At 41.6% G+C, this 18,861-nt stretch overlaps 1 protein-coding gene across 4 annotated transcripts in view; it reads right to left on the bottom strand.

Annotated features, from left to right (window-relative positions):
• Positions 1 to 18,861, bottom strand: part of OSBPL1A (oxysterol binding protein like 1A) — a 187,203-nt gene that overhangs the window by 57,258 nt on the left and 111,084 nt on the right. For all 4 annotated transcript variants that reach the window (XM_069468506.1, XM_069468507.1, XM_069468508.1 and 1 more), the window contains one exon: positions 626 to 782. In XM_069468506.1, coding sequence (XP_069324607.1) covers positions 626 to 782 — 157 coding nt within the window. The remainder of the gene's footprint in view (positions 1 to 625; positions 783 to 18,861) is intronic.

Here is an 18,861-nt window from a genome sequence, read left to right as displayed (position 1 = left end):
TAAAATATTTTACTACATGAATACAAGCACGCTCATATGCCACTGTGTCTGTAAACTTGTGCTGAAACCAGAGAACTGTGGTGTCTGTTACATCTCATTAATTTGGGACAATCACCAGGACTAAACCAGCAATGGCATAAAAACATTATTAAACATTATTGGACAGTATAAAATGGATATGTTCAGCAAACCCTGGGTCTTAATAAAAGTCTTTGTTTAAATCTAAACTGTGTCAACAGGCTGGCAATATTACCATTCATTCTTAACAAAACAAACTGGAAGATCAAATGACCAGAAACTAAAATAGCATTGGGAGGCAGAGTCATAAAAGATGTATGATGAGAAGGGGAGCACAGCGTCAGTTTCCATAGGTCGTCCCGAATAACCTTTCGAAATCACCAACTACAGGATTTATACGTACCCCTAAAAACACAGTTGCTGAACCCAAGTGTTGTGCTCTGTTTCTACAATTACAGATGATATTCTCTTCTTCAAGGTGATATAGCAATATAACTCCCCAATACAGAGGGGGTAAAAAGTAAGGGAAGGCATAGGTTTCTTCATGAACTCAAATTTACTTTATCATAAAAAAGACAGCAGCCACAACTGTTAAAGGCTGTCCTACCTGTGTTTCTTGATGCCATTGGAGAGAGCATCTCCACCACCACAGTCTTTTCCTTCGGACATTCTGTGTCTTCTACTGCTCAAATGCTCTCCTTCCTCTTCAAAGGAGTGTGCTGTCACTGCTTCCAATCTACCCAGGGACTGCTCGGACTCGGAATCTGTGGCAGAGCAGGTTCCTAGTTAATGAATTAAACTTGGGTACGAGGCTTCAGTAACAATGGATACCTCCCTTAATGCACCAGGCTTTGAAACTTAAGCAGCCTACTTTGTCCTTCAACAATCCATCCGTTAACTACCTCCTTAGGGATTTCAGAGAACCTGTACCCAGGAAGGCTAAAGTGGATTTATGAAACAGATGTACGCTTCTATAAGCTTACAATTAAACAGACCTTATATAGGAAAAGAGATCTCCAGAGATTATCCAATTATTTAAGAAATCATATGCATTGGTTGCCCCCCAAATTTCCAATTTTATCTTCCCTCAAAGAGCATCTCAAGCATAATTTCTAAAAAGACCGTTCAATTTTTAAAATTCACGAATAATGAAAAAGCTATTGGAGCTGTCCTTATGAGAAGTTAAAATTACATCCAATACTGTAGACACAAAAGCAAAGGTAATTTTAAAATACTTTGTCCAGTATGATACTATTTAAATCCTCAAAGCAAAAGCCTAAAATGTCCATATACTAATTGTCAGGCAGGTACTCTGAGGATGGAAATGCCAGGTTCCCCACTGGCTATTTATTCAGAATGGTGCCATCTGCCTGTTTGGAAATAATAAGACAACTCATTTTTGTACAACACATTAAGTTTTTAAGCACTCTCACATTCTTCATCTCTTCTGAGCATCTCAAGGATGCTCTGGTGAAGGTGAGGCAGGACTGTGTGGCTACTAATGTGTGCGCTGATGGTCTCATGGCTTGTGAGTGGGGGAACCAGGACTGGAACCCAGGCTTTCTCACCCCTTGTTTAACGCTTGATGCATTTCAGCTTAGAACAGCAGTCACTTAATCTCCATAAAACTTTAAGTGGTGTCTGAGTTTTAACTAAAATAGAAATTCAAGATAACCTGTAACTTCCCATTTGAAGCAGATGATGGTCCACTCACTTGCTCCAGCTCTAGGAGAGACTCTGACACACAGCCGAGCAAACTTCCTTAGATACATTTATTGACAATCTGCTAAGTCTGTATTACAGCTAAAGTGGTCAGCAAAGAAAATATTTTAGTGCTTTCTTTTCCCACTACTGTATTCTATAATTCAGCAAAAATCATGGAAACTTATTATCATATTAGGTTGATTCAGAAGAGCAACTGTTAGACAATACACCTTGCAGGTTGGACAATACGTCTTGATCTCTGAGCTGGACCCTCTGAATAAGTTACTTGCAGAAAGACTTTCAATGTCGGGGAAGTTATTTTTCTGTAAATATAACTTTAATGGAACTTTTGAAAATATAGCTTTGTTCTGTCACATACCTTATAACGAAGAAACAGATATTTTAATAATAAACTTAAAGAGACCTTTATTTGTCATTGTAAATCTTGGCAGACAGAAATAAACTTTTACTGAAACAAATGGCAGACAACCTGAATAGACAATAAGAGAGGGGCAGTCACCTGTTAGATGAAACAAGCAGTTGTTAAAATTATATTTACAGGCTGGGTGCAGTGGCTCATGCCTGTAATCCTAGCACTCTGAGAGGCCAAGGCAGGAGGATTGCTTGAGCTCAGGAATTTGAGACCAGCCTAAGCCAGAATGAGACCCCATCTCTACCAAAACTAGAAAAATTAGAGCATCGTGGCACGTGCCTGTAGTCCCAGCTACTTGGGAGGCTGAGGCAGGAGGATCACTTGAGCCCGGGAGTTTGAGGTTGCAGTGAGCTAGGATGATGCCACTGTACTCTAGCTGGGGTGACAGAGTGAGACTCTGTCCCCCCAAAAAAAAATAAATAAATAAAAAATAAAATAAAATAAAATTGTATTTACAAAAAATTTAATAAAAGAGAAAATTGCTTTAAACATAATGCTAAGTCAAAAAATCAGGATACCATTTTAAAACTCTTGAATACAAGCAAAGAAATTTTTCTCTGCATTAAAGAAAGACCAATCTGGTTCAGGTAAGCAGAGATATAAACAAACAAACGTTTGGTTAGGGCGTGTTAGGCAAAGAAGGGATCAGTCAGTCCTCTGGAGTAAGCAGAGGGATGTCAGGAAAGGCTACAAAGGAGAGATGGTGCTGACAGCAAATCCTGAAAAACCAAAAGTGCTGCTCGGGCAAAGGTGAGAGATGTCCCAGGGGAGCAGCGGGAACACCACCTGAATCAAGGATAAAAACCGCAGTCTTGGCGTGGTGGGTCGGGGGTGGTTTTTTTACTTCTACATTTTAAAATTTGTTTCATATAAAAGACAACTAAGAATTTAAAAAGTCAAACAAAATAACTGCATCTGTACTGGTTAATATTATTTAAGATGCATTGTTAGTTTATAACTTAGATATCATGAAAACGAAAAAGCAATGCAGCAAAAATTCTCAAGCATTATATGAAACAGGACTATGACTACACACAGTTATATTATGTTCACAATTTAAGAGATATAAAATTGGAAGAGTGGGACTTGCCTACCTAAAAAGAAATTTAACAAAAAGCAGATACATAGTAAAATACTGAATAAGAAGCAATAAGAGCTTCTTTAAAGCAAAGACAGACCTTTCCCAAAACAAGATTTCAACTTAGTGAATACACAAGCTGAAGGCCTGCTACCTTCATCTGCATTGGTCCCTTCAAGAACAGACGGCAGGGCAGACCCTTGTCCTCCTTGGCCCCCCTCCTTTTCCACAGCTCTGCTGCTCCACCTCCCTGTTCCTCTACCTGTTTCCTCTCCCGCCTTCCTTACTCCTGTCTCCCTCATTCCCAAACCCCTCCTTGCTCTAATTTAGTAATCAGGCTATGCCCACCCTCCCCTGAGGGCTCTGACAAAGGTCACTGATTACTCCCATACTGCAAAGTCCAGCCATCATTTTTCAATTGTCATGCTGACTCATCTACCATATCTGACACCACTTCATTTGTTCCTCCTTCCTTATATAACCTGCGAGGCTTGTGGATTCAAAGAACTATGAGCTCTGGTCCCTGCCCATGGTCTAGCAGAGGTTCTGTGAACAAATGAGTTCAGTAAATTTTCCTACGTGCAATGACAGAAGTCTGAATGGGAGCAGGGGGCCAAAAAGGAGGCATCAGTCAACTTCATAGAGTAGAGGACAGAGGTCAGGAAAGGGCAGTGGCTGACGGTGGAGTCGAGTACACTGACCAGGCGTAAGAGTCGGGAGGAGGAAAGAGTTACAACACGGGGACTGATCCGAGCAGCAGGAGTGGCACGGTCCAATGCAGAGAGCAACGAGGCACTGAGTACGGTGGCAGTGGGAGACACGAATTGGGGGGAATGAGGCTGAGTCAGCCATGAAAACCAAATAAAAAATAAAAACCAAAGACAGACAGTGAGACAAAGAGAATATAAAATGGATCAAGGAATGAGGTGGTATCCTATCACATGCCATGGGGTTCTGTACACTCGCTAGAGGTAAGTCACGAACTCTGAGCTTCGTAGCTTCAAAGGCAAAGAAGGAAACGTGATCAATTATGTGATTTATAGTGCCTGTGGGATAAAAACTAGTTCCCTGAAAGCAAAAGCTCCGTTATTTCCAGTACTATGAACCGAGATATCAAATACATGTACTGTGACAGAAAGACAAATCTCGCACGTTCTCACTCACGTGTGGGAGCTAAATATCAAAAACAATTGATCTCATGGAGACAGAATTTTGGTAACGAGAGGCTGGAAACGGCACAGGGGAGGGAAGGATAAAGTGGGGATGGTTAATGGCTACAAATATATAGTTAGAAAGAATGAACAATATTTGGTAGCACAACACTAAGTTAGGGTAGACTTCAAAGTAACTAAAAGAGTGAAATTGGAATGTTTCTAACACAAAGAAATGATAAATGCCTGAGGTCATGATAATCCAATGAGCCTGATTTGATCAATTCACATTGTACGCCTGTATCAAAACATCACATGTACCCCATAAAGATAAAAATTATGTACCCATTATAATTAAACATTTAAAAACATTTTTAAAAATACATGTAGTAGGAAAGAGTTTGGATTTGCTCTGTTGGTAAACGGGAAGCATCCTTAATAGCTTATACCTTCACAGCCTTGGTCACACCAGTCTGTCCGTCTGCAATATAGCACTGTTTCCCATGGAAGCCCACAGGTCTAGAGATACCTAAATTCAAACACGTTTAGCTAATACCCAAGAGGACAAGCCCCGGTGGAGGTGTACTGACCACGGTCAAAGCCTACCCACAGAAGTCACTCTCAAGTCTCCCCGTAAAGTAAATCAGTGCTAGACCTCAGTGCCCCCGAGGTGATAACTCAATCTTACAGCTGTGGGCTCGTCAATTTTGCCCACACATGTCAAATGTGCCAGGCCTTATCTGCTAACCAATGTTCCTGGGCAATGTATTAATGCCTTAGTGGGAAGCATAAAGTATTGGGAAGAATGAGCTTCACGCCTACCCCGTGGTGGTCACAGTGCTCCCTGACAGTAGCATAGGCCCTAACACTCAAGCTTTCAAAACAAACAAGGGGAGGGACGAAGGGGGAGTCAGCGCTTAATGGGTACGGAGTTTCAGTGTGAGGTGACAAAAAAGTTCTGGAGATGGACGGTGGTGACGGTTGCACATTCATCCCACTGAACCGTATGCTTAAAAATGGCTAAGATGGTAAACTTTATATTTTACCACAATAAAAATAACAAAACAAAAACCCAAGCATACAAAAACCTGTCAATCCAAAGCCAAAGAGCTCTCATGTTAGCCATATGAACTGTTAGATTAAGCATGAGATATCCAATTTCCTTACATACTAAGTTTGACAGTTGGTATCTCTGACATTTCACTTTCACGCTTCTTGGTTTTTGTGGGGGTTTTATTGTGAAGGTACATCCTCATTCTTTCACATGTGTGTTTTGGCTTGTGATTATCTTTCAAACTCTTTTTTTAGAGCCATCTTTGTGAAACCATGGGTAAGTCAAAAATTTGTGCTATCTTTGAATACGAGTTCTGTCATGGAACCAATGCAGCACAGACAGCTCAAAATATCAATGGAGTGTTTTGGGGAGGATATGGCTAACGAACACACAGTACATCGATGGTTTGAGAAGTTCCGTTCTAGTGATTTTAATCTTGAAAAATGACTTGAGACCAAGGTGAAAGCTGTAGTGGAAGCAAATCCATCTCAACCTACGTGTGAATTAGCAGCAAGGTTTGACATTACTATTCCAGAAACATTGGACCATTTGAAATAAATGGGCAAAGTAAGGAAGCTGGATAGATGAGTACTGCATGAATCAAATGAGCATCAGAAGAGAAATTGTCTCAAAGGTTGCCTTTCTTTGCTGTCACAACATAAACGTGAACCGTTTCTAAACCATATTGTTATGTGTGATGAAAAATGGATTCTTTTTGACAATCGCAAGTGTTTGGCACAATGGTTGGATAAAGATGAAGTGGCAAAACACAGTCCAAAACTGAATATTTATCAAAAAAAAGCTAATGGTGTCTGTTTGGTGTCCAGCGCTGGTATTATCCACTATGGCTTCATGAAACCTGGTCAATCAATTACAGCAGATGTCTACTGCAACCAATTGGATGAAATCATGAGGATGCTTGCGATGAAGCAGCCGAGACTGGTCAATAGAGACAGGCCAATCTGCTTGCAAGAACACATGTCACAAAAATCAATGCTGCTCAAACTACAGAAGCTGGAGTTAGAAACTTTCTGTCATCCACCATATTCACCAGACCTTGCATCAACTGACTGCCACTTCCGTCCAGGCTTTGACCACTTCTTGCAAGGAAAACACTCAAATTTGAACAAGCTATGAAAAATGCCTTTTGTGATTTCATCTCCACTCACTCTCCAGGCTTCTTTGCTGCTGGCATACGCAAGCTACCGTTAAGATGGCAAAACTGTGGCAATAGTTTAGGCACATGCTTTGATTAATTGTATTGCTTGAGATATAATAAGCTAAACTTTTGATTCGAAATCGCACATTTCATATTTAATGACCTAATATATTCTGGTCCTGTTAACTCTCACCTCAATGCCGATAACAAATGGATAACCACACAGAAGCAAAAGTGGTTGATTTTTCTACAGATATATTTTTAAATGCAGAAGAAACTTATTTAACAATATACATAGCTAAATTTCAGACAACGTTAGCCTTTCATTATTCTTTTTATTTCCCATTACATTTTCCCCTTACAAATATATTATGTTCCTCTAATAAGCAAAGCTACTCAAAATTGTCAGGATCCTTCATTGACCCCTGAAAAACAGGGCAAGGGATTTATAAAATAGCCCTACATTATTTACTAAACTTTTGATGGGCAATTGGGAAAATCTTTACAGCCCTGAATAATGACAGGAAATGGAATCACTTGGTATGTACTTACTTGTGGGTTTGTTCCAAAAGGTGAGTTAATTGATAATTATGTTTTATAGAAAAAGTATCAGAATAACATTTTGAAAAACAGACTATATTTTACAAGATAAATACTCTAAGCTTACAGAGAAGCACTGAAGGTAGAATCTCTGCCTGATTAATTTCTCAATTAAAACAGTAGTGTTAATAGAATGGCTAAAATGCCCACAAAGTTTGTCTCAATGCGACAAGTCTCCTACAGCCCAGGTCTTTAAAGCTCTGTCCATATTAGGCCTTGTAATTATTTTAAGCACCTTTCAGATTGGACAAAGTCGCCTTTCTTGTCAAAATAGCACAGGAGCCAATGGCTGTCATTGGGATACTGTGACTTTAACTTTATTCCAGAATTAAAAGGATCCTAACCGCTATCTTACTTTTTTGAATGAGAGAACTTTTCAGGCGCTGATTTCTTAATTTTTCCTCCTGCTAAAAGGCTGAAAGAAGAGGCCAGAAAGTTCAGAACATAAACATGCCAACAATTCTTGTAAGTTATCCTGATAAGCACTTTTTTTAACATGACCTTTGGAAACCAGCCTGAGAACAAATAGTACAAAGGCGCAAGACGTGGCCAAACTGTGGATAACGTCCAAATCACCCTTCCTCTTCTTACTGGAGGTAGCAGAAAATGGTCAGGAAATGCACACACGCTCGATTTAATACCTTTATTGTTTATGGTTTCCCACGCGCTAGGCATGTTCTAAAAATGTCCAAAGTAACCCAAGGTACAGCTTAAAATACCCGTGCCACATTTTTATTTAGCCTTAAGATACAGTTGCAGAAATTCAGAAATAGCACAGAAAATATGAAGGACACAAAATAAACAAAGCTTATCACATTTAAAATAAATTATAAACTGAATATCAAGATAAGTCCAGAAGGGCCTGCGAGGGGACTGCTACAGTAATTTACTAAGGAAGTGACAAAAACTTCAAACAGAGCTTGGCAGCAAGCACCAAGAGGCAGAGACATTCTAGACATATCCTCTCTGAATGAAGTTCAAGGTCAAAATTAGCCAAACGGTATAGTGTTGCTGTGACAGAGTTTCTTAAAACTATTCGCTTGTCCCCACGCAACTAAATCTACTACTGTTTTCTACAACTTGCAAAATCCACCCATGTAATTGAAGATGGAGAATTATATTAATACAAACCATAGTGTGTGGGCTACCGGAAATTTTATGCCTATTTATTTTGGATTACTAAATCCAGAGCTTCCCAATTTGTCTTGTTGACATCCTTTCTCAACATTATTTCAGGAAGGTCACATATGCATTCACTCTACAAAGAAAATAGTTGTAGAACTAAAGGCCAGTTACAGAATAATCTATAGTTAGAAAACAGTATTTTCATGTGACTTCAATTTAACAAATCAGCATTTACTAAGCATCTACTGCACCCGGTAAAACGCTAGATGTTGAAACAGTTTACAAAGGTTAATAAGATAGGGCTGGTGCCCTCCTAATATTCAAAGTCCAATCTAGTGGAAGACAGACATATAGATACGTGTATAAACAAAGAGTTTGAGGGGATGGGGAAGAAACCACTAGGGGAACCAGGGTCAGCTTCCAGGCGGAGATGACATTTGAGCTGCACTGGGCAGGATGAATAAGACTTTAAGGCGGGGAGAGAGAACACCAGATGTCAGGGGAAGAAAACAGTTCCAAGGCCTGAAAGAACAAGGTTTCTGGCCAAGATTTTCTCTAGCATAGCTAGAGAGGAGGATGGCCAGAGGGAAAAGTCATGGTCCTCAGAAATAAGGCATAAAAGTGGGTCAGATCTCAGAGTTTGGACTTTAACTGTAGGTGACAGGGAGTCAGTGGGCGTTTTTCCAGGGACTCATAAGATCAGTTTTAGATTTTACAGAAAGCCCTGATGTATCACTTCCCGTGACCACTGTAACAACTATGAAAAATTTGATGATTAGAGCAACAGAAATTTAGTGTCTCATAATTCTGGAGGCCAGAAGTTCAAAAATACTCATCAGTTTCACTGGGTCAAAATCCAAGTGTCTGCAGGACCACACTCCCCCTGGGCTCTAGGAGAGAATCCATTCCTTGCCGCTGCCAGCTTTCCTGGGCTTGTGGTCGCATTACTGCAGTCTCTACCTCCATCTCCACATCGGCTTCGCTGTCTGTCTGTCTAATCTCCTGCTATTTTTGCCTTTTAAGGTTAACTTGTGATGGCATTTAAATCCCACATGGGTAAGTTATGATGATCCTCTCACCTTAAAATCCTTAAGTTAATCACATCGTCAAAGATCTTGTTTTTCAAATAAGGTAATAGTTACAGGTTCCGGGGATTAGGACATGGAGATATGTTTGGGGGGCCATTTTTCAGCCGACCACACCTGATGATGTGCAGCGTAAATGGCGGTTAATAGGGACAAAGACTAGTAACAGGGAAGCCCGTCAGGAAGGGCCCCTCATCATAGTCTGTGGGGTCAAAAGGAGGGGGAGGTGGGACTGAGCCACTGGCAGTGAATGTGGCCGGGGGGGGGGGGAAGTGGGGAGAACAGGAGAAGCAAGACTACATACCTACATGTGGCAGAGGGGCACAGGGGAAGGGGTAAAGGATGACTTTCGCATCTGTAGCTTCCACAGTGTGTGGGTGGCAATGCCAGTAACCAAGGCGGGACTACAAAAGGAGGCAGAACAGGAGCGCATGTTTGATGTCCATCACATAGAGCTTGAGATGCTTTGGGCCAAGTGGGAACTTTCAGTAAATAAATGGGAATCCTAAGGCTATTATCTTCCACAACTGGTCCTCAAGTTCACATAATTTTGCCTTAAAATGTATCTTAAAATTTTATTCACTCAAATATTTGATCCCCAACCATGTGCAGACCCTATGCTGGTTACTAGGGATGCCAAGTTCCTCCTGGAGTTCCCTGTCTGGCTGAGTGGCGGGGCTGGCAGGAAGCAAAAAGTTACACAACTAGTACAGAATGTCAACCAGGGCAAGTGCCAAGGCACTGTGTGCACAGAGAGCTGCCAGGGCATTTGGTCAAGTCGAGAAAGTCAGCCAGGATTCCTGGAGGCAGCCCCTGAACCCGGGGCAGAGCTCAGAAGGACAGTGTTCCCTAAAGCAGTGGTCCCCAACCTTTTTGGCACCACGGACCAGTTTCATGGAAGACAATTTTTCCATGGATTGAGGGTGATGGCGAGTGATGGGGAGCAGCTGGAAATACAGTTCGCTCACTCACCTGTTGCTCACCTCCTGCTGCGGTGCGGCCCAGGAGTGGGGACCGCAGCCCTAAAGCAATAAAGGGAAAGCAGTGAAACTTCCCGTTCTTACTAACACTGCATTTGCTCAAGCCCTTGTCATCACACCTAGGACACTGGGACATCAAATCAACCTCTACTCCTAAAATACAAGCACTCTACCAGAATGTGAACCCTGAGTTGGGACCAGGCCTTTTTTCCTTTGAATTCCCAATTCTTAGTATAATGTAAACAGAGTATAAGAGTTCCAAAATGTTTAATAAAAGAATGAAACGTTCTAAAACACTAATCTGACATCACCCTACATACTTAATTATCTGTTGGCTCCCCACCATCTATACGCTAAAATTCAAATTCTTCAGCAGAATCTTGTAACAAGACTCATCACAGATTGGTCCTAAATACCTGCTTGGCTCTATCTCTTGTCCCTGCCCCTCAAGCATCCAACACACTCACGCCTGCTTCAGCAACGCCACCTTTCGTGATGGTTTTGAAAACTTCTGTTCTCCTCCTTTGCACGTGTTTCCTCCCTCCAAACAGATATTCTCCCTGTATCTTACCTGTCTGAAGAACTCTTACTGACCTCTTCAAAAACTCCTTAAATGTCATTTATTGTGATGCTTTCTCCTGTTTTCTCAGATAGCTGCCTCTCCTCCGAATTCCTGTAACACACCTTACCATACCTTTTGGTGGTACTTATTTGTTCGCCCAACAAGTATTTATCGCTCACCTCAGTTTCTCTGTCTGGCACGATTTTAGGGGCTAGAAATACATCAGTGAACTAAACAATGAGGAGCTTGCACTCAAGTTGTGGGAAACTAATAAACAAATGCATATTACGGGAGAGGTGCTATTGAAAAAAAGAAAGGTAAAGAAAAGGGAAGAAAAACAACAGGGTAAAGGTCTCTCCGAGCAGGAAAATGAAGGAAGTGGGGAGCGAGCCTCGTAGATATGCGGGTTAAGAGAGCTCCGGGCAGAGAAGTCACGGGAAGCAGGGCCCGCGGGAGGCCACACTTGCCAGGCCAAGAACTAGCTCCATGGCAGGAAGGAGCAGCAAGCCAGGCCACCTGGGGCTCTGGAAGCCATCAGAATGTTCTGTGTAGAGAATCAATGTGAATTGATTCACGTTTTGAAAAGAACACCCTGAATTCAGGGTGGAAAATACTGTGGGAAGTAAAGGTGCGAGCAGAGACGGTTAGAAAGCTACGTAACGATCCAGGCGACAGGTGGCCGGGGCCGGGGTGATGGGGCTGCAATTATGAGACCCGGTCAGTATTTTGAAGGTAAACCTGACAGGATTTGTTGATGGATTGAATGTGGGGTATGAGAGAAAAAAAGATAAAAGAGTCTGTGATGGATAATCAAAGGTTCTCAGCCTTGGTCTGAGCAACTGGCAAGACAGATCTTCCCTTTACCACGATATGAGAGACTGCGGAAGGGGCAGGCTTGTGACTAGAAGCCAAGAGTGCTCTTCTAGACATTTTAAGACGTGGAGGAGATCCCATTAGACATTTATGTGAACATGTCGAGTAGATATTTAGATCTAAGTCTGAAATTCAGAGGGGAAAAATGAGCCTGGAGTTACAAAATTGACGGAATGATCAGAATAGACAACACTGACAGGCAACAGACTAGATGAGGTCATCTAAGGCAATGTTGCTCAAGCTTAATGTGCCTACAAATCACCCAGGGATTTGTGACACTGGGATTTGTAACACTGCAGATTCTTATTCGCTAGGGCCGAGTTCTGCAGTTCCAACAGGCTCCCAGGTGATGCCCACAGACGATACTCTCAGTACAAAGGATCTAGGGGGTGAGGGTAGAGAGAAGAGCTTCAATGACTGTGCCCTGAGACGCTCTAAGATCTGAAGTTGGAAGGTATAAAAAGATGAACAAAAGAAACTGAGAAAATGAAGTGAGAGTGGAATTCTAGAAGCCAAGTAAAGGGCTCTAAGGAGGAGGCGGTAATCAACAGCTTGAAGTGCTGGTGAGTGGAGAAGAAAGAAGCAAACAGAGAGGACTGCTCCATCAGGCCACAATCATGACCCAGTCATGAGAAATCACAGCGCACTGGTGGGAACAAACACACAAATGGAGCATGTTCAAGAAGACTAGCAGGGAAGGAAAGTGGTGTGGAGTCAAAGGTCTTGTTTTCTTTTTAAGGTAGGCTGTGTTGAGGGGGACAAGGAATACCTTGGTTACCTGGCAGAGAGAAGGAACTGCATGGGGTCCTTAAGCAGGTGAGAGGGGCTGGGACCCCAGGCACAAGCAGAGGGGACTGGCTTCAGTTAGGGACGTAACATTCATCGTCACACGTAGAGAAGGCAGGGCATGGGGGGCACGTGCACACGTGCTGGTGGCTTTGGAAGTAGAAACGAGAGGAGTTCTCAGTGACATAAACAATGTCCTCAGAGGGAGCAGGATGGGAGAAAAAAATATTAGAAATTTTAGGTGAGATAAGTATGAAATAAGCATGTAGAAAGCACTGACTAGAAAAATGTACTAGTATTGCTGGGCGGCAAAGTACAAGAGACATGAACAGCCATAGATTTAAAGCGAGGCCTGCCAGCGTGGGCTTGCACGTGTCTCCAGCCTCACCTAGTTGCCCGAGGACCAGTGTAGAAGGGGGAGAAGAATGGCCTCGAGCTTTGCCAGGGGAGCACAGTGCAGGGAGAGGAAGGCAGGAAAGTGACTGTGTGATGCCCCATGCAACCTAAGCCCTGGAAGGAGGGACAGTGAAAGGTGGAGTAGACGTCTGGGTGTGGTCAAAGGTTGGAGCAGGGTTTTGGAGAGAGCGGGTTGAAGACAGAAGATAGTGGTCACACTGTGGTATGTATGAAACTGAGATTAGAGAGAAGATAGTTATTGAGAAAGGTAAAGTCTAAGGTCTGATATCTTGGGAGTGAATAGCTGCAGAGGACTGGAGGACCAGATCCCTATCACTTTACACTGTAATTACCTACCAAGCATCAGTCTCTTCCCCTAGTCTGACTACAAACCCACTGATTTCAGGGTCTGGCTCTCACTTAGCTTGATATCTCCATGCCTAAATAAAGCATCTGTTACAGTGAGCACTCAAGAAGTACGTTTGGTTATCAAAATCCTCTCAATGCCCACACAGTGCAAAATGCACATGGTTTTACAATAAATATTAACAGATACATTTATTTAGTCAATAAAAACATTTTTTAAAATGAAGATGATCCCAGAAAGTCAACCCAAAAGTTAAAAAATAAATTAGGCCAGGCATGGTGGCTCATGCCTGTAATCCTAGCACTCTGGGAGGCCGAAGTGGGTGGATCGCTCGAGGTCAGGAGTTCGAGACCAGCCTAAGCAAGAGCGAGACCCCGTCTCTTCTAAAAATAGAAAGAAATTATCTGGCCAACTAAAAATATATACAGAAAAAAAATAGCTGGGCATGGTGGCACATGCCTGTAGTCCCAGCTACTCGGGAGGCTGAGGCAGAAGGATTGCTTGAGCCCAGGAGTTTGAGGTTGCTGTGAGCTAGGCTGATGCCATGGCACTTACTCTAGCCCGGGAAACAAAGCGAGACTCTGTCTCAAAAAAAAAATTACATTTACCACTGTATGCCTACAACATATATATATAATGAGTGAGTTGCTGGGTAATTATTTAATGCCATAAACATAGAACCAGATTAAGAGCTCCTTCTACTACTTTGACACCTTCCAGAATGTTGCACCATATACTACATACAGAGGGTGTTTGATAACAGTCACATTCTCTGATACTCAAATTTGCTATACATCACATCAACCAATTAACCTGTCTTGTGCGAGGCAACAGTGGGAATACAAAAGTTAATACAAGGTCTCCGCCCTTAAGGAACACACAGTGTTGTTTGGGAGATAAGGAAGAAATACATTAAAAGTTATATAAGATAAAAGCAAGAACAGAGCAGCATACATAATTATCAAATAAAAGGGATAATAGAGAAATAAGTGTTATGAATACAGAGATGGGTGAGATCACCAAATCCTGGACAGGTCCAGACTACAGAAAAGAGATGAAGGAAAGGCATGGATAAGAAACACACAGCTATTTCAAAAACCGTCTTTCCACGTAAAACCAAAATCATTGCATTACCACCTCTGTTTTGCAAATTTTAATCCAAACAGACAACATTTAAAAGATCTACCCTTACGACTGCTGAGAAATGCAAAAACTGGTTTCAATCTATTGGTTTTGCCGGTCTACACTATTGGATTTCATGCATTATTCATAAACATTTCAACCAAAATAGCCTTAAGAGGAAGACCTAGCAAGAAAGCCTTTCTAGAGCAACTGATCTCAACATGTTTCTAAAAAGGAAAGTGAACCCACAGTATGAAAAACAATGCATTCTGAACTTATAATATTCAAAGAGCAGGAATTTTCCATGAAACTGTCTCAGACTAGTACTAAAGAGTAACAGCCATGAAATTATTTATTTAACTGGCAATAAATGTTTCAAAAACAATTCCTTAGAAGATTAGAGACTCACAAAGCCATGCACCTTTCCGTTTCTCCCCCTTAGCTATTTTGCATCTCCCGCTCCCTGTGAGCAGGCTCCTGGCTCCAACTTGATTCTAAGTTCCTTGAGAACAAATCTATAGTCTAATAACATCTCAACCCTGCTCCAGGGCTCCCCTGGCCGCCATCTCTCCTCTCCCCCACTGAAGTCAGAGTGGTAAATACAGATGCACGAAACCAGCAAGTGTTCCTGATTATCTTGGGCTCTTTATTGAATACCAATATATTTTTAGGGAAGACAGAAATATCAATGACATTTCTTCAACCACCTGCTTTCAACAAGAATTTAGAAAGCAACTATGATTCTGTGCTATGCACGTCAGGGATGTAAACAGATATGGTCCTCACCATCCTAAAGAGACAAGTAAAACACAACGGAAGGCTGTAAAAGAGGTGTAAACTGAAGGAACACAGAAGAAGAAATGAATTCTGCCTGGCAGAGTGAGGAAAGACCACCCAGGGGAGGAGACGTTTGAGAGCTTTGGTAGACAGAGAAGCATAAAGTAAAAGTGAAACTGATAGGATAGAAATATGAAAAAAAAAAAAAAAAAAATACCCACTTTCTTCTTCCAGAAAATATTCCTACAACTTGATTTGCTGACAGAATAGTTTTTCCACAGAGTTAGCCTTTAGTTTCTCATTAAATCTTTTTTTTCTTCAACATGCATGAATGTTTAGCCCCTCTCCCAAGAAGTGTTCACTTACGGTTATATCCAAAATTTCACTTGCTACGACCACTTCATTCCTTAAACACACACACACACACACACACACACACACACAATGAGGACAAAATGTGATGCTTTATTAGATCTGTCTCCTTTTAAATAATTTTGCACAATGGAATCCAACCAAATTGTGAGAAAGAAATCTGTTTGCTTTATGGAATTTCGTGAAATCTTTAGTCACTGAGCATACTGGAAAAATAATTCTCTCAAGTGATCTCAGAGGGCTGGAAAAATTATTATCCTACACTCCTGGCTCTGTATCAAGGTTTCTCCCACTGTATTAGTAGATTTCCATTGATCTTGCCTATTTGAAAACGCTTAAAGGGACATGATAAAGGGAAACAGGAAACCACATGGGCTTTAGATTAAACAAAATTATCCTTTTACTTTAAAGGAAGTAACGTAAGTTAGCAACTTTTTAAAAGAAGATTAAACATTTAGTGAAAATAATTTTAAAATATTTTAAAAGAAGTATCTTTAAAAATCTTTTTTTCACATCTTCTCAGTATTAGGATAGGCTTGATTTAATCTACTGCTGCCATTTAAGGAACTGAAATTAAGCTTCAAATGAGATATGGGTTTATTTATGTTTCCCTGCTCCCAATTAACTGTGCACCCGATTGCCTGACATCACTGCTGCATCTGAGGCCTGGAGCAAGGCCAGTGCGGCAAGAGTGCCGACGGCGGAGGGAGCAAAGGGACAAGATGAGTTCGAGGACAGGCACGATCTGGATCATGTCGAGAGCCCTAGAGGACTGCAAAGGGGTGTAGATTCTATCTGGAGGATGTCAGGTGGGGGGATGCCACGGTGTGGTTGTCTACAAAAGATCACTGTGCATGGTGTGCACAGAACAAACTTCAGCAGGGCAAGGCTGGAAGCGCAGAAATCAGTTCAGAGGCCAGATGAGAGGGGGCACAGTGCGGGTGACAATAATGACAGCTGACATTTGTCAACCCCTCAGTATGCCCGGCATGTTTGAAGTACACGACAAACATTTATTAATTTATTCCTCACAATAATTGTAAGACCCATTTACAGATGAAGAAATGAGGCAAAGAAAAGTGAACTAACTTCCCTAAGGGTACAGGAATTGGTAGAGCTATGTTGTTATCAACAGCTTCAGCGCCAGCACCTGCACCTTCAACCAGTCCCCCTGCATCAACAGAACACACATGAACTCAAGGCACAACGAGAGGCAGGATGGCCAGGCCTTACTCTCTGTTTCACATGAGCGTCATGAAGCTCTCCTGCATTCTGGCTTTAGGAGATGAGGAGGTGCCATTTATTAATACTAAAATGAGGCCAACCCCAGGAGGAACAGGAGGATCTGGGAGGAAGATCAAGAATTCATTTTTTACATATCAAACTGACAGCTGAGTATATACACTCTAGTAAGAGGTCAGGGCTGGAGATACAAATTTAGAAATTATGGTATTCAGGATAATGGTTCCTCAAGGATGTCCATGCCCTAATCTCTGGGACCTGTGAATATGTTACCTTTCATGGTCAAAGGGACTTTGCAGGTATCTGATTACGCTAAAGATCTTGAGATGAGGAGACTGTCCTGGATTATCTGGGTGGGCTCAATGTAATCACAAGGGTCCTCATCAAAAAGAGGGAGAAGGGTCAGAGCCAGAGACACTGGAAGATGTCACAATGCCATTATAGCTTTAACGATGAAGGATGGGGCCTTGAGCCAAGGAATGCAGGTGGGTCTCTAGAAGCTGGAAAAGGCAAGGAAACCTCCTCCCCTAGATCCTCTGGAAGGAACATAGCCCCGCAGTCACCTTGACATTAGGCCTTCTGACCTTCAGAACTATAAGAGAATAAACCCACATTGTTTAAACCACTAAGTTTGTGGTAGTTTATTATAGCAAAAATAGCAAACTAATATCAGAATTTCAAATTAGTATTTAAAATTATACGGTATTGAAAGTGTCAGTGAAGAAAGCAATAATTAAACAGCCTCCTCGAGAAGGCACAAAGAGATGGGTACCAGAACAAATGAGGAAGTAATGGCCGTAATTAAGGAGGGACATTTCTTCTTTTGTAACAGAAGTGATGAAGTAGAACGGAGGCTGATGTGTGGAGGCTGCAGTGAGAAGATGAAACCATCCCAAATGATGACTTTTATGATCTCAATGAATTAGGTCGCTGGGTCAACAGCAGGTCAGGGCTTGAACCAAGGGCATCTGACTCTTAATTTTAATGTATTTTTTACCTTATACCAAGCGATTCCCAAGACTTGTAGTAGGAAACAATAGGAATGGCCACAGAAGAGCTACTATGTTTAGGCAAATTTAACAAAATTCAGGTGAGTCATTAAAGGCAAAGAGGAGCGAATGCTTGACACCTGTCTACCACCATGGTACACTGTGCTGATCAGCCCAGGCTCTTGGACTCAGCCTCAGGATCCTTCTTAACACAGTAATCCATAAAGCAGCAGATACTACAGACCAATATGAATTGGCATGTAAGATGAAACTTATTTATATAGGGACTATAGTTCTTTTTATCTCCTCCCAGAGGAGATAAGAGTTAAAAAATGACTGAAAAATGGAAAGAAGAGAACGATTAAGGAAATTGTGGTATAACTGTATTGTGGACTTTTATGCAACCTTTAAAAAGAATGAGCTACAGCTATAATACTGACGGGAAGGATTTCCAAGACAAGCTGTCACATGAAAAAGCAAGTCAGAACAATGATACAGCTACTTCCATTCATGATTTAAAAAAAAAAAAAAAAAATCCCTATGAAGCACATATATATGTAAGTGCTTCAAAAAGGTCTGGAAGAGAGTATATCAGGCTGCTAACAAAAACCTCAGAGGAAGAGGAAGAATGTGAGAGTAACTGGGATACGGAATGAAGGGATAACTTTACTGGGTTCTGTATGTACATTCATATTGAATTGTTCAGAACAAACAAGGGGATTTTTTTTTTTTTTTTTGAGGCGGAGTCTGTCTGCCTCTCCTATATTCAGACCTCCATGTATTTAGACCTAGAATCCCTCTTGTAACTTTCCTTTTCAGATGCTCCACACAGAAGGAACACTACTGGACTAGGCACAGGGTCGACCGATGGGCAGTGTCCGCAGTCACTCTCCCTCCTGCCTCCCCCAGTCGTGTTAAATATGTCCTTTATCTTGTCACTCATTCCACCACTTTCAAATCCTACCTTTAGTTTCTCTTCCCAACATGA

This window comes from Eulemur rufifrons, chromosome 5 (genome assembly GCF_041146395.1).
Source record: "Eulemur rufifrons isolate Redbay chromosome 5, OSU_ERuf_1, whole genome shotgun sequence".
NCBI lineage: Eukaryota > Metazoa > Chordata > Mammalia > Primates > Lemuridae > Eulemur > Eulemur rufifrons.
The sequence above is the reverse complement of the archived record's forward strand: the minus strand, read 5'-3'. Positions and strand labels throughout refer to the sequence as shown.